The sequence below is a fragment of the Aquarana catesbeiana genome, linkage group LG11, assembly GCF_042186555.1.
Source record: "Aquarana catesbeiana isolate 2022-GZ linkage group LG11, ASM4218655v1, whole genome shotgun sequence".
Taxonomy (NCBI): Eukaryota; Metazoa; Chordata; class Amphibia; order Anura; family Ranidae; genus Aquarana; species Aquarana catesbeiana.
Window position 1 is genome coordinate 112163678 of NC_133334.1, and position 23780 is coordinate 112187457.

The window sequence follows — 23780 nt, forward strand, 5'->3', positions numbered from 1 at the left end:
GCCCCCTCTTTCGTGCTGCCCATTAACGTCTATTATGGGCACCAGTGCCCATAGAAAAGATGGCCGCGAGCCGACCACGAAACTGCGCATGCGCGGTTCCGAAGCCGGCCGGGCTCGGGAAAGCTCGTAAGCGCTCGGCCGGGCGGCGCATGCGCAGTAGCGTGATTGCGCCGCCCGGCGCCATTTTTAAAAAAATTGAGAGTACAGTAGCAAGTAGTGTCAGCGGTGCGGCGGCATGGGAGAAAGATGACATCTCTCATTGCCCGCATCGCTGTTCCGCCCTCCTCCTTCTGATGGCAGGCAGCATGACAACATTGGCAAGGGACATCCCCATCTGGTGGCAAGGAACATCCCCTTCTGGTGGCAAGTGACATCCCCATCTGGTGGCAAGTGACATCCCCATCTGGTGGCAGGCATGGTGGCAAGTGACATCCCCATCTGGTGGCAGGCAGCGTGGCAAGTGACATCCCCATCTGGTGGCAGGCATAGTGGCAAGTGACATCCCCATCTGGTGGCAGGCAGCGTGGCAAGTGACATCCCCATCTGGTGGCAGGCAGTGTGGCAAGTGACATCCCCATCTGGTGGCAAGTGACATCCCCATCTGGTGGCAGGCATGGTGGCAAGTGACATCCCCATCTGGTGGCAGGCAGCGTGGCAAGTGACATCCCCATCTGGTGGCAGGCATAGTGGCAAGTGACATCCCCATCTGGTGGCAGGCAGCGTGGCAAGTGACATCCCCATCTGGTGGCAGGCAGTGTGGCAAGTGACATCCCCATCTGGTGGCAGGCAGCGTGGCAAGTGACATCCCCATCTGGTGGCAGGCAGCGTGGCAAGTGACATCCCCCATCTGGTGGCAGGCATAGTGGCAAGTGACATCCCCATCTGGTGGCAGGCAGCGTGGCAAGTGACATCCCCATCTGGTGGCAGGCAGCGTAGCAAGTGACATCCCCATCTGGTGGCAGGCAGCGTGGTAAGTGACATCCCCCATCTGGTGGCAGGCATAGTGGCAAGTGACATCCCCATCTGGTGGCAGGCAGCGTGGCAAGTGACATCCCCATCTGGTGGCAGGCATGGTGGCAAGTGACATCCCCATCTGGTGGCAGGCATGGTGGCAAGTGACATCCCCATCTGGTGGCAGGCAGCGTGGCAAGTGACATCCCCATCTGGTGGCAGGCAGCGTGGCAAGTGACATCCCCATCTGGTGGCAGGCAGCGTAGCAAGTGACATCCCCATCTGGTGGCAGGCAGCGTGGCAAGTGACATCCCCATCTGGTGGCAGGCAGCGTGGCAAGTGACATCCCCATCTGGTGGCAGGCAGCGTGGCAAGTGACATCCCCCATCTGGTGGCAGGCATAGTGGCAAGTGACATCCCCATCTGGTGGCAGGCAGCGTGGCAAGTGACATCCCCATCTGGTGGCAGGCATGGTGGCAAGTGACATCCCCATCTGGTGGCAGGCAGCGTGGCAAGTGACATCCCCATCTGGTGGCAGGCAGCGTAGCAAGTGACATCCCCATCTGGTGGCAGGCAGCGTGGCAAGTGACATCCCCCATCAGGTGGCAGGCATAGTGGCAAGTGACATCCCCATCTGATGGCAGGCATGGTGGCAAGTGACATCCCCATCTGGTGGCAGGCATGGTGGCAAGTGACATCCCCATCTGGTGGCAGGCAGCGTGGCAAGTGACATCCCCATCTGGTGGCAGGCAGCGTGGCAAGTGACATCCCCATCTGGTGGCAGGCAGCGTAGCAAGTGACATCCCCATCTGGTGGCAGGCAGCGTAGCAAGTGACATCCCCATCTGGTGGCAGGCAGTGTGGCAAGTGACATCCCCATCTGGTGGCAGGCAGTGTGGCAAGTGACATCCCCCATCTGGTGGCAGGCATAGTGGCAAGTGACATCCCCATCTGGTGGCAGGCATGGTGGCAAGTGACATCCCCATCTGGTGGCAGGCAGCGTGGCAAGTGACATCCCCATCTGGTGGCAGGCAGCGTGGCAAGTGACATCCCCATCTGGTGGCAGGCAGCGTGGCAAGTGACATCCCCATCTGGTGGCAGGCAGCGTAGCAAGTGACATCCCCATCTGGTGGCAGGCAGCGTAGCAAGTGACATCCCCATCTGGTGGCAGGCAGTGTGGCAAGTGACATCCCCCATCTGGTGGCAGGCATAGTGGCAAGTGACATCCCCATCTGGTGGCAGGCATGGTGGCAAGTGACATCCCCATCTGGTGGCAGGCAGCGTGGCAAGTGACATCCCCATCTGGTGGCAGGCAGCGTGGCAAGTGACATCCCCATCTGGTGGCAGGCAGCGTGGCAAGTGACATCCCCATCTGGTGGCAGGCATAGTGGCAAGTGACAAGAGATGGTGGCAAGTGACACGCTCAGGGCTCCCAATGATTCTGCATTATGGTGAGTTGAACTATTTCAGTTTATATTACAATGTAATGATAGAAATAATGCGTTTCAATCATCCTGACACCATAACAACCATGGTGCCGGGGATGATTGAAGCACTAACACCAGCCATTGCCTTGAAAATTTGCCTGCGAAAAATCCTTACCCCTCGCGCGCTTACCCTGAAGTATTTTTAGTCTGTACAATTAAACCCAGTTATTTTCAGTGTTCTCGTGTATGGAGATATGTTTTTAATTGATCTATTGTAGAAGTCATCGATAAAGGACGTGGTGTGTGTGTTTGTGTGTGTGTGTGTGTGTGTGTGTGTGTGTGTGTGTGTGTGTGTGTGGGGGGGGCGGCGTTGAAGGACCCGGCCTTGGGGCGGCAAAGGGAGTAAATCCGGGCCTGAAACTGGTACAACGATAATAAAACAAAAGCAAATTTGATTGAAAAATGGAATTACTGATTTTAAGCTCCAGCATTGGGGGTCTCCAGACTACCTGTAAAGATCCATTTTGATGCTCCTTTGTGTGCGAGTCTTCACTTATAATTCAAGTACCAAAGATCACCTTAAATGTTTGGACAACATAAATAAATTCTCCTTGAGTCAGAACCAAGGATACACTTACTTGAAAGATTTCTATTATATGTTTTTTCCACCCATGGTAGATCAGTTGTAGAAATCGTGATGGTTAGAGCTGCACGATTAATCTACCTTAATTAAAAGATTGTGATCTTGATTCAATCCCCGCACGATCTTAATCCAGCATTTCCACGATTCATGGAGAAAGTGCAGAGCCGTTCAACTGCTCACAGCTGTTGAGAAAAAAGGCAGCCAGCAATGTTTGTCAACAACATTGCTCTGAAAGAGAAAGATAAAAGAAACTTTCTATCTTTCTGTTTATTCATTTAGGCTACGTTTCCACTATTGCGACCCCCAAGTCGTGCGATTTAGAGTGCAACTTTGATGCGACTTTGAGTGCAGCGTTGATCCAACTTTACAGTCTCTGGATCAAAGTTGCATCAAAAGTTGCATCAAAGTAGTGCAGGAACCTTTTCAAAGTCGCTGCAACTTTAAGTCGCATAGATTGGAACGAGTGCCATTGAAATCAATGGGCTGTGACTCGTCATGCGACTTTGTGTTCATAGTCGCCTGACAAGTCGCACTAGTGGAAACGAAGCCTTACAGGTCAAAGGGATGACCTTCTGCCTGCAATTGAAGTCAGTTTAACGCAACCTTGTCTAGTAAAAAAAAAATATATATTTTTGTAGGATTTTGTTAAATTGTTCCTCTGTTTAACCCCTTATTAACCCTTAATTTACTCTAATCAGCCTTATTAACTCCTTATTCTCCTTCTCCATTTAATTATTATTTTCCTGCTTATTTTTTTATTTTATTTTTTTATTTATCTCTGTTTTATAAACTATTGATAATTAAAACTTTTTTTTGTTTGTTTGCTTTGTTCATTAATATTTATACACCTTTAACATTTTTTTACACGTTTCACATTGAAAAAAGCATAACATTACAAAAAAAAAAAAAAAAAAAAAAAAATTTTATTTGTTAAAAAAAAACAAAAAACCCCCCAAACTGTTCAATACTTTACCATTGCTAGCAGCTCAAGTGTAAACAAAGTTGCGGTAGGTATCGGTAATTGGTATCAGTGAGTACTAAAAAAAAAGACCCTAATATAAGTTTAATAGTCATTTTTTTTATTTCTTTACATATTACATTATTTTTCATTACATTTGATTGAAGCAAGGAGTTTTTTGTCTCTTTTTATTGCCATCTTGTTTGATAACCTAAAGTTCAGGGGTTGTAAATCTTTAAGATAAAAAAGTTATTCAGAATCGTGATCTTTATTCTAAGCACAAAAATCGTGATTCTCATTTTTTTTTTTTACAGGATCGTGCCGCTCTAACTGCAGTATATATTACTTTTATTGATCAAATATATTAGCTGATCTTCTGTCAGCAGTTTGTTAGTTTTCAATTTAAAGGCTCATATTTTGCAATGGTTTTCTGTGAATGGACAGGGCAGAGCCTAGATCTAAAGTAATTTTTTTTTTAACCCAATAGGGTTGAACGAACAATAAACTGATTATCCGATGTTGGTACAACAAACTCTCCTGTTGTGCTATTGTGTTCTCAGCCATTAGCAAAAGTACAATGGCTCTCAGCTATTGCCTGAGAGCACTGATCGGGAGCCGATCGACAGACTTTTTTTGTTGTTGTGCCCCATCTGCCGAACGGTTGGCTTCTGACGGAGCGGCTGCAGTCAGCTGAATGTCAGTCAGTTTCTATTGAACCAACATTTGGCCCGTGTGTACTTGGCTTAAATGATCAGATGCTCACAGTACAAGTGAGTTTTGATCCTTCCCCCATGCATTATGAATAGAGATTTCACTGTTGAATATTTGACCACCAGGAATAAAGTTGCATTCACAATTGTAGCTCAAAGCTACAAAACACTCAAACATAAAAAAATAAAATTATTCTCAATGGTGCTTGTTCATGCCTGAACACCCAAACGCCTGCAACTCAAAAAAATTCTGGAGCTTCTCTTGTAGCTCAAACTGGGCAGACTGCAGCGTTATGGAGAGTTTTGAGTCCCACAGAATTGCATTGTAATATGCGTTTATGCACTTATTGCACTGTTAAGCTCTTATGTCCACACAGCAACAAGTGATGTCACAGATGATACTGTTCTCCATTGGCTAATACACACACACACGTGAAGCACAAAAACATGTGACAAAACATGCAAAAATACAATGGCTAGGTGTGATTGCAGGCTAAATGTACCAAAAAAGCACACGTGCCTCCTCTTTCAGAGTTTTGCTCTACAATACTAAAAAGATCGCTAGCACACATCATAGAACAAGTAGAGACCACAACCTGGTAAAAATAAGTATTTTATGAACATTGTTTACTTTCTCACCATACATTGTCCCCTTTGTTGTGGAAATTTTATGAAGATGTATTTTAATATGTATTGTCATAGTGTCTCCCAGTGTTCGTTCTCCCACAACCCGCTCTAAAGAGCTGACTGGGGCAGACTGAAGCTGGTTGAGATCCGTTAGGTAGTACCTGAGGTTGGAGAGAGGTTTTTGCGGAGTGAGGATATGTCTGCCGGCAAAAAGGCCCCTGTGCAATGCACAGACGTTCATCTGGAGGTATGTGTTCGCTCTGCAAACACATTATCGGTTTAGCGGATGTGCACTCATGTCACCCCTGTATGCCTGATCAACATATTTTGGGGTGCCATCACATACACCTGCAGATAATCTCTCATCAGCAGGAACGGTAGTCATTGTCCATTGGTTGTTGTATAAATTCATTTTTGCTGTGTTGACAATCATATCCTTGTTTGGTCATATCCTTGTTGTCACATCCTGTGTTGTCACATCCTGTGGAGGAAGCAGTTGGCTGTTGGAGCCAGGGCTTCCTGTTTGTGACTTCTTTTGTGTGTGTAAATAAAAGAGCGAGTGGACTGCTCAGCAGGCAGTCATGCTGAGATGAGGACGTAAGTATGGTCATGTCTGTTTACTGGGGAAATGCGGGAGACATGGGTTATTTAAGCATGTATTATACCAAAAGGCTGAAAGGGCGCTTAATAGAGCAAGAGCATAGTGGGTTTATCCACGACAATCGGTGTACACATTTCTCTCGCCATTTTTTGTATTCTACCTCCTCTGCTGTACATAATGGCCACTGTCATACCCCCCAAGCTCCTCTACTGCCCACTGTCATATGCTTCACACTTCTCCTGTTCATAATGCCTTCTGTCAAACCCTTTTCACTCCTTTTCCGAACATATGGGGCTCAATTCACAAAGAGTTATTTTACTCTTAAGAATCTGAGATAAAATAACTCATAGTTTTTTTCACGCTTTTTTTTTTTTTTTTTTTGCAATTCACAAAAAAAAAAAAAAAAAAAAACCTAAAATAAAGCATGAGTTATTTTATCAAAATGTGAGGTATTTTACTCATGAAACCATTTGGTATTTTATCTCATGACGTGAGTGGGTTGGATACAGTGACGGATTAGAACCCCTGTCAGTTTTTAGAGCTAATAAAGAGGTAAAATGGTTTAAACCATATAAATACTGTATGCTAATTGTATTGAGTCAGTGCACTCCCTCCAGCATATGTATTAACACAAAAGAAAAAAATGACTAGAATACCAGTCAAGGGGAAGCTGCTTTCAAAGGACACATGTGATGTATCAAAAAAAAGAAACAAGTTAAATTAAGTAAATACAAAATATCTTTATAAATGTTAAATATTGAATGCAAATAGTTTTAAAAATCACACACATATATAAATACCATTTTCCACCAATAAAAAGACAGCTTTGTCATGGGGAGATTTGCTTTTACTTCTGTCCCATAGCCAGAACAGGAAGAGAGGAAATCCCTACAAGTTAAAAGAAACCCTTGGGGTCACCAGAACTAGTGCCACCATTGGAAGATTTCCCTTGTATTCTTTTTCTGTGGACAACCCAAAATTTGGGATTTTCTTTCACTTTCAATGATAATGGTAAACAACACAAATAGAGAGGGTGACTCTTCTCTAACGGGGCATAGACAGCAATAAAAACCTGACAGGAGCGCTAATCTATCTCCACTCTATCCAAAACTTTAAAAAAAAGTTTTAGTGCCTTTAGTTTCTATGCATTACTGTTGATTAACTGATCCAAAAAGGTAAGGACTACTCCAAATTGGCTATTATATTTTTACATTCCTTAAATACCTCATGCCTGTACCACTACTTATTTAACCAGTTACAGACCAGAAGATTTTCCCCCTTAACCGCGCAACTGACAATTGCGCGGTTGTGCAACGCTGCACCCAAACAAAATTGACGTTCCTTTTTTTCCCCACAAATAGAGCTTTCTTTTGGTGGTATTTGATCACCTCTGCAGTTTTTATATTTTGCATTATAAAAAAAAAAGAGCGACAATTTTGAAAAAAAACAATATTTAAAAAAAAAATTCCCCCCAAAAATGTAAAAAAAATATATTTCTTCATTAGTTTAGGCCGATATATATTCTTTGATGTATTTTTGGTAAAAATCGCAATAAGCGTATATTGATTGGTTTGCTTAAAAGTTATAGTGCCTACAAAATAGGGGAAAGGTTTATGGCATTTTTGTAATTTTTTTTTTTTTTTTACTAGTAATGGGAATGATTTACAATTTTTAGCGGGACTGCGACATTGCAGCAGACAGATCGGACGCCTTTGACACTTTTTGGGACTATTGACATTTATTCAGCAATCAGTGCTATAAAAATGCACTGAATACTGTGTAAATGTCACTGGCAGGGAAGGGGTTAACACTAGGGGGCGATCAAGGGGTTAATTGTGTTCCCTCATGCATGTTTCTAACTGTGGGGGGGAGGGGACTGACTGGAGGAGGAAACATATATCGCTGTTCCTAATCACTAGGAACAGCAGATCTGTCTCTCCTCCCCTGTCAGAATGGGGATCTTTCTGTTTACATACACAGATCCCTTTCTGGCTCTCGTGAACGCGATCGCGGGTGGCTGGTGGACATTGTGGCTGCCGGCCACGTGCATCAGGTTCCCCGCCGTGCAGCAGGCCTGCTATCACCCTTTAAAGGTGCCATCCTACACCTACGGTGATTTGCGGGAACGAGCCGACCTGCCGCAGTATATTGACGCTGGCTGGTCGGCAAGTGGATAACTCGTGCATGCATTTATTTCCTTAGTGAATTGACTTAAACGCTGTTTTATGCGTTATTTACCTCATGTCTTTGGTTTGTGAGATAAATAATTCATGGGTTGATAGTGAATTGACATTTTCAGCATCTCATGAGATAATTTGTCACATGAATCAATTATCTCATGAGATAATCTTTAGTGAACTGAGCCCATTGACCAGTCATATCTTCTCTGCACTTCTCTTGTGCACATACTTGGATTCTCTGCTTACTCTCCTACCTATACTGCCTACTGTCATATCCTCTGCCCTCTGTCATACCCTCTGCAGTTCTCCCTGCAAATTACTGCTCACTAGCATACTTTTTGGCACTCTTCTCCATCATATGCCATCACCAGCTGTCATACCCTTTACCATTCCTCCTTCACATACTGCCTGCTATCATATATTCTGGCACTCCTCTCCTTCACATCCTGCACACTGTCGTACACTTTGCCACTCCTTTCCTGTGCATACAATGCAGTCATACACATTGCAGTCTTCTCGCGCACATTCTGCTTACTCTCATACCTTCTGCTTGCCTCCCTGCACATACTACCTGCTATCATAACTTCTGCAATTCTTCCTATACTATACATAGAAAACGTTTTTTTGTAAATGCTTTAATTAAGAGAAAAATATTATGTGACACATTTGGTAAGTATTATCACACAGAAAACTTTTTTTTTTCCTAATTGTATTTTTACTGTATATTAAAACATGTCATGAATGTATTATACAGACCATTTAAGCATGTTTATTATATTTTACAGAAATAGGAAAATGCATTAGATCTCAGTTCTGAAGCATAAGTTCGTGCCTGACATATGTCTCCTGTAGTGTTCGTCAAACTTCTCATTCTGTGCAACAGTAAAATAATTCTTCCAGTCACCAGCTAAACCTAAAAGAGAAAAGAATCTTTTTGATGAATAAAACATGCCAAACTGAATGTAACTAATCTTCAAGGGGCCATATTCTGTCTATTTAGCGCCACACCTACTTAATTTCAGAATAAGATCAAAAAAGCAGAACTCCAGCCACAAATAACTCGATTAAAGCTGATCTCCAGCTTTACTTTAATTTCAAAGCAAAACTTTTGCCAGAAAGTGAAGTCTGCCCCCCCTCGTGCACCACCATTATGGTGCATGCGCAGATGTACCCACGGGCTCTGCCTGGTCATCGGGTCCTGCCAGAGCCTGTCACCACATCTGCACAAGTGTTGGGGATTTATCGTGCACAAGCAAAAACGAGGACGTTTTCAGAGTTCCCTGGTCAGTCTTTGCACGGGAAACTCTAACAAATGTCTGGGGAGCCTGGCGCATGTGTAGATGTGCCATAGGGCTTTCTTATTATCAGAGCCCTGCAGCACATATGCTTACACAGAGGGGATGGGGAGACAATCTTGCCTAGGCAAGAATTCTGGAACTCTGGACTCCACTAGACCTCCAATGTATGCTGTGATATCTGGCACCAAGCTGGTCAGTAGCAGATCCTTTATATTCTGTTAGTTATTAGATGGGGCCTTCATGGATTAGACTTGTCTTTCTAGCACATCCCACAGATACTCGATTGGATTGAGATCTGGAGTATTTTGAGGCCAACTCAACACCTCGAAGACACCTTCTTCAATTGCTCAGTGGTACAGTTCTGATACTCAAATGCCCATTGTAGACCATTTTGCCTGAGGATAGATGTCAGCATGGACACCTTGACTGGTCTGCAGCTATGCAGCAAAAAACTGCTATGCACTGTGTGTTCTGCCACCTTTATTGAAACGAGCATTAACTTTTTGAGCAATTTGAGCTACAGTAGGCTTGGGTGTCAATACCCTGATCAAAATAGGGCAACCCTAGGGCAACTAAACAAGAGCAATCATTTCTGCATCAACCTGGCCACAGTTTGTGTGGCTATGCAGACCCAAACTTAAATATGAATTGTCAATGCATGCAGCCATTCTTTTAAGAATGAATATCATGTTAAATGATAAAATAACATTCTCCTTCAGTTGAGAGTTGTTCCTTGTAGTATTGATTCTCTGCCACTAGATGTCCTAATTATGATAGCATCATTCAACCCATTTCCTCTAAACCCAGGCTGTCATGGACCAGCCCCAGCCTGTTACTGGACAGTGTAAGAAGAAGCAGCACAGTGGTAAACTCATCTATCTGCCATTTTGCTTTCACCTCATAGCAATATGCTCCTTGTCAGCAAATAAACTAAATTGATCCCTGAGCTGTTCTTGCTGTCACGTTCAAGCCTTGGTTTACATGGATTGCAAGAGGCTGATGCTAGGTCAGAATAATGCATTTTGAAAGTATTAGTATATGTATTAATGATTAGAGCTGCAATAATTTATGTCTTTCATCTGCCTGGAGTACAGGCCGACATTGGGTCCATGTGTACATCAGCCAAACAGCCGGCTTCTGTCAAACGGGAATGCTGGAAAACCAGCATCCGATCAGTACTGGCAGCCAGTGAGGGGCAGTCCCCCTGTCAGAACAAAATAGCTCAGCAGAGAGATTACTGTACTAACATCACACAATTAGTACAGCAAGCTCCTCGCTGTGTGTACCAAGCTTAACGCTGCATGTTCTGCCTTCCTCCAGTTTTCCTTGTCTGCTGTTGCAGGCAGTTTGCACATCACTTGCTGGCTTCATCTCTGGCATGCACCCAAATTATCAGAAAGCCAGGCTCTGTGTGTGCAAGTATGTATGATGTATGTATGTGTGTGTGTGTATGTACAGTGGGGACGGAAAGTATTCAGACCCCCTTACATTTTTCACTCTTTGTTATATTGCAGCCATTTGCTAAAATCATTTAAGTTCATTTTTTTCCTCATTAATGTACACACTGCACCCCAAATTGACAGAAAAACACAGAATTGTTGACATTTTTGCAGATTTATTAAAAAAGAAAAACTGAAATATCACATGGTCCTAAGTATTCAGACCCTTTGCTCAGTATTTAGTAGAAGCATCCTTTTGATCTATTACAGCCATGAGTCTTTTCGGAAAAGATGCAACAAGTTTTTCACACCTGGATTGGGGGATCCTCTGCCACTCCTCCTTGCAGATCCTCTCCAGTTCTGTCAGGTTGGATGGTAAACGTTGGTGGATAGCCATTTTTAGGTCTCTCCAGAGATGCTCAATTCGGTTTCAGTCAGGGCTCTGGCTGGGCCATTCAAGAACAGTCACGGAGTTGTTGTGAAGCCACTCCTTTGTTATTTTAGCTGTGTGCTTAGGGTCATTGTCTTGTTGGAAGGTAAACCTTCGGCCCAGTCTGAGGTCCTGAGCACTCAGGTGTGAATGGGGAGCAAGTGGGTTTTAAATTTGGTGTTATCGCTCTTACTCTCTCATACTGATCACTGGAAGTTCAACATGGCACCTCATGGCAAAGAACTCTCTGAGGATCTAAAAAAAAGATTTGTTGCTCTACATAAAGATGGCCTAGGCTATAAGAAGATTGGCAAGACCCTTAAACTGAGCTGCAGCACGGTGGCCAAGACCATACAGCGGTTTAACAGGACAGGTTCCACTCAGAACAGGCCTCGCCATGGTCGACCAAAGAAGTTGAGTGCACGTGCTAAGCGTCATATCGCGAGGTTGTCTTTGCGAAATAGACGTATGAGTGCTGCCAGCATTGCTGCAGAGGTTGAAGGGGTGGAGGTCCGCCTGTCAGTGCTTGGACCATACGCTACACACTGCATCAAATTGGTCTGCATGGCTGTCCAAGAAGAAAGCCTCTTCTAAAGATGATCCACAAGAAAGCCTGCAAACAGTTTGCCAAAGACAAGCAGACTAAGGACATGGATTACTGGAACCGTGTCCTGTGGTCTGATGAGACCATAATAAACTTATTTGGTTCAGATGGTGTCAAGTGTGAGGAGTACAAAGGCAAGTGTGTCTTGTCTACAGTCAAGCATGGTGGTGGGAGTGTCATGGTCTGGGGCTGCATGAGTGCTGCCAGCACTGGGGAGTTACAGTTCATTGAGGGAACCATGAATGCCATGTAAAGAAGCTGAGGGTAAAGGTGATGGACTGGCCAAGCATGTCTCCAGACCTAAACCCTATTGAGCATCTGTGGGGCATCCTTAAACGGAAGGTGGAGGAGCGCAAGGTCTCTAACATCCACCAGCTCCGTGATGTCATTGTGGAGGAGTGGAAGAGAACTCCAGTGGCAACCTGTGACACACACGGATCCCAGAGACAGCATGGACCATTCAGATTGCGCTGCATGACTCGCGCATGCGCAGTAGGGAACCGGGAAGTGAAGCCGCAAGGCTTCATTTCCTGATTCCCATACCGAAGATGGCGGCGGCTGCATTCGAGGACCGAGGGACGCTTCGGCCTCGGGTCCCGACATAGCTGGACCCTGTGACAGGTAAGTGTCCATATTTTAAAAGTCAGCAGCTGCAGTATTTGTAGCTGCTGACTTTTAAAAAAAAAAATTTTTGCGGAACTCCCTCTTTAAGAAAGTGCTGGAAAATAATGGTGGCCACACAAAATATTGACATTTGAGCCCAATTTGGACATTTTCACTTGGGGGCGTACTCACCTTTGTTGCCAGCGGTTTAGACATTAATGGCTGTGTGTTGAGTTATTTTAAAGGAACAGCTAATTTATATTGTTATACAAGCTGTACACTAACTACTTTACATTGTAGCAAAGTGTAATTTCTTCAGTTTTGTCACATGAAAAGATATAATAAATGGATTTTTAATACAGCTTACCTGTAAAATCCTTTTCTTGGAGTGCATCACAGGACACAGGGCACCATAATAATGACTATCTGGGTTATACGCTACCTTTAGGTGATTGGACACTGGCAACTAATAGAAAGAAAGTTCCCCCCATATAACCCCTCCCATACAGGAAGTACCTGAGTTTTTGTAGCAAGCAATGACGATCCCCGAAAAGAGGGGAGGGACCTCTGTGTCCCGTGATGTACTCCAAGAAAAGCATTTTACAGGTAAGCTGTATTAAAAATCCATTTTTCTTTATCGTACTTCACAGGACACAGAGCAACATAATGACTATCTGGGATGTCGTAAAGCATTGCCCCTGAGGAGAGAGAACACAGTATTCCTAAGCCCACTTCTGGACAAAGGACCTACAATGCTGCTTGCAGCACGCTGTGGCCAAATACAACCTCTTTTTGAGCTCTAACATCCACCTGGTAAACCCTAGTGAATGTATGGACTGAAGACCAAGCGGCCACTTTGCAAACCTGAGCCATAGACACCCGATGATGCACTGCTCATGACTCACTAACCCCTCTGGTGGAATGTGCCTTTAAACCACAAGGCGGAACCTTGCTCTTTAACTCATATGCCTGGATAATAACCTGGCGAATCCATCTAGAAATAGTTGAATATGTCGCTCCCTGCCCTTTCTTAGGACCATCTGGCAGGACAAAAAAGGAATCGGTCTTCCGAAACGGGGCTGACATCCTTAAATAGACCCTGATCGCCCGCACAACATCAAGCGAGCGTAGCGACTTCTCCTCCATAGTCCTAGGATTCGGAAAAAAGGAGGGCAAAATGATATCCTGATTCAAATGAAAATTGGAAATCACTTTAGGCAAAAAATCTGGACGAGGGCACATGACCACTCTGTTCTGGTGTAAAACCAAAAATGGTTCTTTTTTTTTTTAAATTATTTATTTAATTCTATAAAAGTACAACAAACGTATACTTCAAGTAAACACAAACAAGAAAATTAGTCCTTAATACCTATGAAAACCCCTTTTACCCCTAAAAGCCCCCCCGCCCCTATCCTACAGACTACGTTTGCAAATTTAATTGCTTATTCCTACTCACTTTAAATTAACTTATAGTCTCCTCGACATATCTCCCCGATTTTTTAAACAATACCCATTTGAACCACTTATCCCTGCAGTCAACTCCATCAGCCGATGCCATTTCTCCTTCCTCCACCCTCTCTAAGATGTAAATTTCATTAACCCTAAATATCCAGTCCCTGATTTTAGGACCCTCTGCCTCCTGCCATTTTTTTGGTATTAAACTTTTAGCTGAATTCAGTAAGATGGGAATTATTGAGGATTTGTATGTTCTAGCAAGACCTTCTGTCCCATGGAACAGGCAAGCCCATGGGTCTTCCGGAATATTTTTTCCTATAATTTCTTTAATAAGCTAAAGGACTTCCTTACAAAAGTTTTTAATAATGGGGCAATCCCACCATAAGTGGGCTATTGTTCCTAATGCCCTACATCCTCTCCAGCACTCGGAGGATTTATCCATTTGAAATTTGCTGATTTTATCTGGTGTCGCATACCACCTTGCCAAACATTCATAATTAGTCTCAATCATTTTAGTGTCCACTGCAGAATTATGTGTCGACTTCAAAATTGTCTCTAAAGTGCTTTTATTACGTTGTGACCCCAATTCATATTCCCACTTTATAATGTATGGCGGTACTTCCAACCCATCTCTGCCCATTAAAATTTTATATAACGATGATATATTATTTCTTGAATTTTCCCTTAGAAAAAGCTTCTCCAACGGCCTAAAATCATTTTCATCTCTAATAGGCCCTGAAAGACTCTCAATGAAATGAGAGAGTTAGCTGTACCGCCACACATCAACTTATTTATTTATTTTTATTTATTTATTTCAGGTACTTATATAGCAACTTTCATTAAACCAGTGTTTAAACTTAATTCCTGAAAAGTGACAATTTTACCATTCTTGATAATGTCTTTCAATTGTGCATTCCCTTATTTTATCCAGTTACCTCCCACTGACTCCATCCCTGGCATAAAAAAACTTATTATCTTTTAAATAAATTGAGGGTGAATTATAGTCCCAGTTGTTTTGTGTATGAGTCTGATCCCAAACTTTGAGTGTAAGAAGTGTTATATCGTGCGTGTTTGGACCTGAGTTCCTAAAGTGTGGGGGGGTTCCAAATTAAATGGCTTAACTGTGTATTACTCAAGGCCTTTTCTATATTAACCCATCTTTTATCGGTCTCGTCTCTTGCCCAATCTAATACCTGTGTCAAAACGATTGCATTATAATACTTTTTAAAATCTGGAATGGCAAGACCACCCTGTGCTTTCCCCTTACTCAAGACCGTGTAAGCAATACGTGGTTTCATATTGTTCCATATAAATCTCAATATTAGTCCTCTCAAGGCTCTAAAGTACTGTATTTATCAGCGTATAACACGCACCACAAGTTTAGGAGGGAATTTTAAGGAAAAAAACTTTTAGGAGTAAAGTTTAAGGAAGAAAAACTTGCATTAAAATGCCCATCAATGCAGCGTTATCGGTGTCCATCTGCAGCCTTGTCAGTGTCAGTGCAGCCTTGCTCCAGTATCTATTGCAGCCTTGTCAGTGCAGCTTTGCCCCAGTGCAGAATTGTCAGTGCAGCCTTGTCAGTGCAGCTTTGCCCTAGTGCAGAATTGTCAGTGCAGCCTTGCCCCAGTGTCCATTGCAGCCTTGTCAGTGCAGCTTTGCCCCAGTGCAGTCATGTCAGTGCAGCCTTGTCAGTGCAGCCATGTCATTGCAGCCTTGCCCCAGTGCAGTTTTGCCCCAGTGCAGCCTTGTGTGATCGCCGCGATCCTTGCCGACAAACACAGCTGTGTGTAAATTCAAATATGGCGCCGAGACTGCAGGGACTCGGCGGAGCCGAGATACACATACCCGAGAGTCCTCGGCTTTTCTTGGCGCCGCTTACAGTCCCGACTGTAAGCGGTGTCGAGAAAAGCAGAGGACTCTCGGGTATGTGTATCTCGGCTCCGCCGAGTCCCTGCAGTCTGCAGTCTCGGCGTCATATTTGAATTTACACATGCTCCGATCACACAAAATTGGCGGGGATCGGCCTATAACACGCGCCCACGATTTTCCCCTGATTTTCAGGGGAAAAAAGTGCGTGTCATATGCCGATAAATACGGTATGTTTGGGGAAGTGAGATTGGGAGCATCTGAATCTTATAAAGAATTTTCGGGGCCAGCACCATTTTAACTGTATTAATACGTCCAATCCAAGAGATAGGACACATAAAAATGTTTTACATTTCTTGCTTGATTTCATCCATTAGGGGTATATAATTTAATAGATACATTTTTCTCAATGAGTTGGACAGTCTGACCCGCAAATATCTAATATCCTTTCTCCAAGGGAACTGAAACTCTTTAATAAGTCTGGCTTCTTCCTGTTTATTTATATTTATATTTAGGACTTCAGATTTACTGAGATTGATTTTGAAGTTTGAAATCTCCCCGTACTTTCTCAAGGTCAGCAATAAATTTGGAATTGGTTTGGTGATGAAAAATAACACATTGTCAGCAAACGCCGCCAGTTTGTGCTCTTCTCCTCCCACCACACATCCGCTAATGTCCGGATTGTTTTGAATCGTAGCCAACAGGGGCTCCAGTGTCAGCACAAACAAAAGAGGGGTCAACGGACATCCCTGCCTGGTCCCATTTTCCATTGAGAACTATAAGGAAGGGGTTCCAATCACTTTAACGAATGCGGAAGGATGATTATATAATACTTTTATCCATTTAATCATAGTTGGACCTACCCCCAAGGCTTCCAACGTTTTGATCATGAATCCCCAGTCTACTCTGTCAAATGCTTTTTCAGCATCAGTTGACAAGAATAGACCTGGGGACTCACTGGCTTTCATGGCCTCCAAGATAAGCAGCAACCGCACTCCATTATCCTTCCCTTCTCTCCTTGGTATAAAGCTAGCTTGATCTGGATGGACCAAGGAGGGCATCTTTCCCTTTAGCCGCATTGCTAATACCTTGGCGTATAGTTTAATGTCTGCATTCAGTAAAGCTATAGGCCTATAGCTAGAACAAAGCGTACTGTCTTTGCCTTCTTTTAATATTAACATCACTGATGCGGACAGCGCTCCCCCACACAATTCCCCTTTCACCCCCAGCCCATTCCTGACCTGGCAGAGCTTCAGGACCAGGGATTCTTTAAATTTTTTTATAAAAATATGATGTAAAACCATCTGGTCCTGGACTTTTTCCTGGGGGAGATGTTTTTGAGGCTGAATAGATTTTTTCCTCTGTGATAGGTCTGTCCATCTCCAATTTATCATTTTTTATCAGACAAAATGGATAGTCCAGCTGACTTTAAGAAGTCCTCCGACCTCTCCACTTTTCCCAAAGTCCCACTCTCCTTCTGTCTAACTGAATAGAGAGGAGCATAATATTTTCTAAATTCTTCCCCTATCTCTTTGGTTGTATACATCAGTTCTCCATTTTTATTCTGAATTTTATCAATAAAGTTTATGTTTTTTTTCTTTTTAAGCATCCTTGCTAAATGCTTGCCCACCTTATTCCCCCACAGGTATCTGTCTTTTCATTGTTGGTTAAATGTCCTACTGGAGTCGGTCTCCATTAAGTCTTTAAGTTCTTCTCTCTTAGTTATCAATTGATGTAGGAGTTCCTGGTGGTTTCCTTTTGTCAGATTTGTGAGCTTGTTCTAATCTATGTATTTCGGCAATGAGATTCTCCTTTCTTTTTAATCTTTCTTTTTTCTCCCCAGCCCCAATAGAGATCAACACTCCCCTAATGTAAGCTTTAAGGGCCTCCCACAGGATCGTTCCTGATGTATCCCCGTGTCGTTCACTGCAAGGTAGAAATCTATTTCTTGCTGTACTCTTCGGCTACTTCGACTACTTAACGTCATTAATAGGATTTTCGTTGAGACGCCATGTAAACTGTTGTCTTTGGGGCCCCGGGATTCTCACCTTCATTGTGACTGGGGAGTGGTCCGACAATGTAGTTATTTCTATCTTAGTGTCCCTCACTGATTCCAACAAGCTATGGTCCGCCATTAAATAATCCAGTCTTGAATAGGTCTTGTGCACAGGGGAAAAGAAAGTGTAATCCTTAGTTTTGGCGTGCTGAACCCTCCATGCGTCTATAATATGGCAGTGATGCAGTTTGCACCCAATTTTATTTAAAAGGGATTTACTTAACCCTAGTGCTCTGGACGAACTATCCAAGGTAGGATTCAAGCAGAAGTTGAAATCCCCCGCTAGTATCACCTCCCCCACCTTGAATTCCATTAACCTATTCAATACCTGTGAAAGAAATTTGATCTGATTTTTATTTGGGCAATACACATTTGCTAAGTTAAATATCTTTTCTCCTAGCTTCATTTTCAGAAAAAGATATCGGCCCTCAGGATCTGTTCTTCGCTCCATAAGTGAGAATTTTGTCAGTTTTGAAAACCCAATTGCCACTCCCTTGGCCCTCTTAATGGATAAATGACAGTAAAACCAATTCGGGAAATTTTTAGAATACAGCTTAATGCATGTTTCCTGGGTTAGATGGGTCTCCCGCACGAACACCACATCCGCACGGTAGTGATGGAGTTCTCTTAATATTTTATGGCTCTTAACAGGAGAATTGAGTAAAGGTCGACCGATATTTGGCGTTTTTTACTTAATCGGTATCGGCCGATTGTGCTGATAAAAAAGGCCGATTTTAAATGACTTCTGTAATAGAAGTCAATGCAAATTGCCTGAAGTTTTCTTCTCTCCTCCTCTGGGCAGCCTGCCAAATCCGATAAGAAGAAACATTGTATCTCTTCAGGTTCTTTTATCAATGAGCTGAACTCCATGTGGAGGAGTTCTCAGTTTAACCATTTAAAGACTAAATCTTTTCTGACACTTGTTGCTTACAGGTAAAAATCCTGTATTTTCTGCTAGAAAATCACTTAGAACCCCCAAACATTATATATATTTTTTTTAGCAGAGACCCTAGGGAATAAAATAGCGGTTGTTGCAATATTTTATGTCACACGGTATTTGCGCAAGCGGTCTTTCAAACGCAATTTAAAAAAAAAAAATACACTAATGAATTAAAAAAAAAAACTAAGCAGTAAAGTTAGCCCATTTTTTTTCATCCAAAAGTTTTGATTACCTGTTTTTGTGTATTTAATATTTAAGATATAGTTTTTTTTTTGTTATCTAAATTATACATACAAGTGAACTGATTGGAGGTTTGTTTTGTTTATTAAATGTAAGAAATTTTCTGTATCACTTATTACTTAGGGCCCTTTCACACTGGGGCGGTTTGCAGGCGCTATTGCGCTAATAATAGTGCCTGCAAACCGACCCGAAAGTGCCACTGCTTTGTCTCCAGTGTGAAAGCCAAAGCGGTGCGCTAGCAGGACGGGAAAAAAAGTCCTGCTAGCAGCATATTTGGAGCGGTGAAGGAGCAGAGTATATACTGCTCCTTCACTGCTCCTGCCCATTGAAACCAATGGGACAGCGCGGTTATACCGCCGGCAAAGCGCCTCTGCAGAGGTGCTTTGCGGTGGTTTTTAACCCTTTCTCGGCCGCTAGCGGGGGGTAAAACCGCCCCGCTAGCAGCCAAATACCGACGGTAAAGCGCCGCTTACAATAGGGGCACTTTACCGCCGACGCCGCCCACGCCCCAGTGTGAAAGGGCCCTTAAGGTTGCTTTCACACTGGAGCGGGCATGCGTTGATGGTAAAACACTGCTAGTTTTAGCAGCGCTTTTTGAGATCTTTTTGAGATTTGAGAGCCCTGTGGTTAGTCTTTAATGCAGGGGGATCAGTGACATCATGCTTAATTAAATAATTGTATTGAAATCAAGCATCAAACGATCCTACCTGGGCATGGATGCATCTTCCTGAAGGTTTGAATCTGCACTCCTCATGTCCCTTCAAAGGAACGCTGAGAAGTCTGCAGGGCAAGCACCAAGCCCCAAAGGCGTCCTAGTCTGCCTGATAGATCCACTCAGGGAGTATAACTTCAAAAAAAGTGTCGTCACACCTGTAGATATGTGCTGAGAACAAGTCCAGGAAACATGGGGTGGGGTGGCATAGGGAGAGCTGCGGCTGGAGATAGCGTCCAGTAAGGGGATGAGTGGAGGGGTGCTGCAGCAAGGCTCGGCGATCTCCGGCCAGTCCGAGCGCCGCGTCTGAACGCCCCACCGATGTTGGTTCTGTGAGTGGCCCAATGTGTCTTCGTCCGCCACTTCCGGGTCCCTGCTACATGCTGCAAGCGGCTGTCATAGACCGGGACATCCACCAGCTCTCACCCCGCTGGTCATCCAGGAGCTCTTCCACCACCCGCTTCCACTGGCGCCACCTTCAGGCCCCTTCCCCAGCTCTGGAGCGTCACATCACGTCACCCCATCTGGATCTAATTCTGACATCACTTGGTTCTTTGTAAGAAAGGGCGGCCAGTTCTGACACCCTTCTTGCCGAGATTATAGCAACTAGAAAGGCCAATTTCTTTGTCAACAGGATCAAAGGAATATGTCTGATAGGCTCAAAAGGTTGCTTCTGCAGCACTGACAGAACCAGATTCAGATCCCAGGGACATAAAGGCAGCTTAACTGGTGGCATCAAGCGGGTCACCCCTTTAACAAAGGTTCGCACTAATGAGTGAGATGCAATCGGTCTCTGAAAAAAAAAATGCTAAGGCCGAGATTGCCCTTTGACTGACCCTAATGCTAGTTTCAACTCCACCCCTGATTGTAGGAAGGCAAGAATCCTTCCAATCGCATATCTGCAAGGGTGCCATTTTCTGGCTTCGCACCAGGAAATGTACGATCTCCAGACTCTATAGTAGATGCTTCTAGTGACAGGTTTTCTAGCATTTATCAGGGTAGACAAGACTGAACCCAAAATACCGCGATCTGTCAAGATTCTGGCTTTAACAGCGAAGCCGTCAAATTTAGCGACCGTACAGTAGGATTGAATATGGGTCCTTTGGACAGTAGGTTCTGGACGGCATGGAAGAAACCAAGGATCCCCCACTGCCAGTCTTACAATCTCTGTGTACCAAGCCCTCCTGGGCAAAGCCGGATCACTGGCTTTCGTTCCTCCTGTATCCTGCGCAGCAGCCGTGGCAGAACTTGAACTTGAGTTAACGTATACATCAGGGAATACTGATCCCAAGGAACTACTAATGCATCTGTTCCGACAGCAGATGGATCCCTGGTTCTAGATACAAACCTGTCCAGTTTGGTGTTGAACCTGGACACCAACAGATCTACATCTGGGATACCCCCATCGTTGGCAGATCTGATGAAACACTTCAGGATGAAGGGACCATTCCCTGGCAACAACTGTTGGCGACTCAGAAAGTCCGCCTGCCAATTGTCCACTGCCAATATAAATACTGCCGAAAGAAACGGCATATAATTTACTTCCTTCTGGGGCCACCTGGCTCCTGGTGCCTCCTTGGAGGTTGATATATGCCACCACCGTGGAGTTGTCGGACTGGATCCAGATAGGAAATCCCTGTAACCTGGTCGTCCAGAAAACTAGAGCCAACCGGGCTGCCCGAATCTCTAAGAGATTGATGGGCAGGCTTTTTTCTGATCGGACCATTTCCCATAAACTGATGCTTCCTCCAGGACTGCTCCCCAGCCAAAAAGACTGGCATACGTGGTCACCACCCTCCAGGTTATAGGCGGAAATGATTTTCCCTTTCTCAAGTTGTTGGGCCTCGACCACCATGAGAGATTCTGTCTCACCCTTGGGGACAGAGACATGGGACAATCGAAAGTCTGAGTGACCTTGTTCCAGGCTTCCAGAACGTCGTTCTGGAACATCCTGGAATGGAACTGTTTGTAAGGGACTGCTTCGAATGACAACACCATCTTGCCCAGTAACCTCATGCATAGCCGAATATAAGGCTTCTTTTTTCCTTTTATAATCCAGACAAGCTCCACTATAGACCTGACCTTTGTGGAAGGCAAAAACACTTTAGCCTGGGTTGTGTCCAAGATCAAGCCACAAGGGCTGATTTGTCCACATATAGGACCTAGGAGTTCCAAGAACTGACCCGTCCTGTCTATTTTTCGTGCCAGGTCTGGGTGAGATCGATCCTTTAGTAGAAGATCCTCCAAATACCCCACCACCGAGATTCCTTGAGTTCTTAGGGATGCCAACACCAGGGCCAGAATCTTTGTGAGCACCCGGGGGGGCCGTGGCTAGACCGAATGGTAAAGCCACGAATTGAAAATGAAATGGGCCTTACCTCTCCACTTGGTTTTGGCGCTATGAAAAGATTGGAGTAAAAACCCTCGAATCTTTCGTTGTGCGGAATCTTGACAATTGTGCCCTGCACTTCCAGGCGCTCTAAGGCCAGGAATAGACATCTTCTCTTTACCGGATCCGTGGGAACCCTGGAGCTCAAATACAGAGAAGGAGGTAACTCTTGGGACTCTATTTTGTAAACTTACGCCACAGTGCACTTGTCCTGCACAAGATTTTCCCAAGTCTCCGAGAATAGCTGTAGCCTTCCCCCCACCTGTATGAGTGGGGGCACCCCTTCATAAGGCAGACTTGGAGTTTGGCTTGGCTGATTTTTGAGCCCAGGTTTTTTCTGACCCTTAGGCTTTCTAAATCCAGATGGCTGGGGCCGTCGAAACTGCTTGGGAGACGAAACACTCGGCCCTGGAGCACTAGGAATCTTAAAGGGAGGCTGTTTACCTTTCCTTTTAACAGAAAGCAATGCACTCTTACCCCCTGAGATTTTCTGGATATATTTATCCAAATCTTCCCCAAATAGGCGTTCTCCATGAAATGGAAATGCTGACAGTAACCTTTTGCATGGCAGTTCGGCAGACCAGTTCTTTAGCCACAAGACCCTGCGCATATGTACCGACAGTAACACAAAACGAGACATCTGCTGAATCGAATCCTTCAGTACGTCTACTGCAAAGCACAAGGAAGCTCCGATAACTCCTCATTGGTCTCCTCCTGAGAGGGTAGGTTCCTACCCAACCTCTTAAAAGGGTCCTTCAAGGACTGGCAAATACCCATAGCCGCAATTGCCGGCTGTACTGCTGAACCAGCAACCGCAAAAGAAGCTTTCAGCAAGGATTTTAGCTTTTTATCAGCTCGATCCTTAAACACCTGAGCATTGTCAACTGGACAGGTTAAACTTTTATTTGCTGAAGAAATGGCAGCATCAACCAAAGGCATGCGCCATTTTTTCCTGAACTTTTCCTCTATAGGATACAATGAAGAGAACCTCTTTGGAGGCATGAATACCATGCCAGGATGATCCCAGTCTGCATAAATCACCTGCTCCAACAAAGGATGCAAAGGGAAAGCCTGGAAACCTTGCTGAGGATGCAAGGATGCTAATGGGGAACAGGAGACTTCTGGCACCTGTACCGGGGGTAATTTAATCCCAGCCCCCACCATTTCAGCAAGAGATTGGATGAACGACCTTTGAGAATGGGAGGCTGAAAAAGGCTCCTCTGAACCAGACTCCTCCTGAAGAGGAATCCTCGGCCTCCCCTCCTCTCGGTTCTTCACGGCCACTTCCTCTACATCCTCTGCCCAATATGGTCCTAACTCAGAAGCACCTACACGGCTATGAGAGTCCTGGCGGATCCCCACTGGGATCCCCACTGGGGTCAGACTCAGGAGAGGGAGATATATTACACTTCTTCCCTCCTTGCGATACTGTGGCAATCATACCAGCTATTTTGCCCTCAAGGCCAGCTAAGGCTGATGCCAAATTGTCTTTAGCAACGTAAGCCGAGGCAGAGACATTGGTAGTGGCCACAATGCCTGACAGGTGTAATGGCTCAGATTGGCCAGATTCTGCAGGTCTTTCAGGGGAAGCTAATACAGTAGCAATATGAGCCCGGTCCCATGAACCCAAAGGTGGAACACTTGCACTTTTT

The 23780-nt window shown here is 44.4% G+C and overlaps 1 protein-coding gene across 1 annotated transcript in view; it reads right to left on the reverse strand.

Moving 5' to 3' along the window:
- Nucleotides 1-8788: 8788 nt before the first annotated feature.
- LOC141112262 (sulfotransferase 1 family member D1-like) overlaps nt 8789-23780 on the reverse strand; it is a 182450-nt gene continuing 167458 nt past the window's right edge. Inside the window, exon 8 of the mRNA XM_073604896.1 lies at nt 8789-9009. Within this exon, the coding sequence (XP_073460997.1) occupies nt 8897-9009 (113 nt within the window). The 3' untranslated portion in view covers nt 8789-8896. The remainder of the gene's footprint in view (nt 9010-23780) is intronic.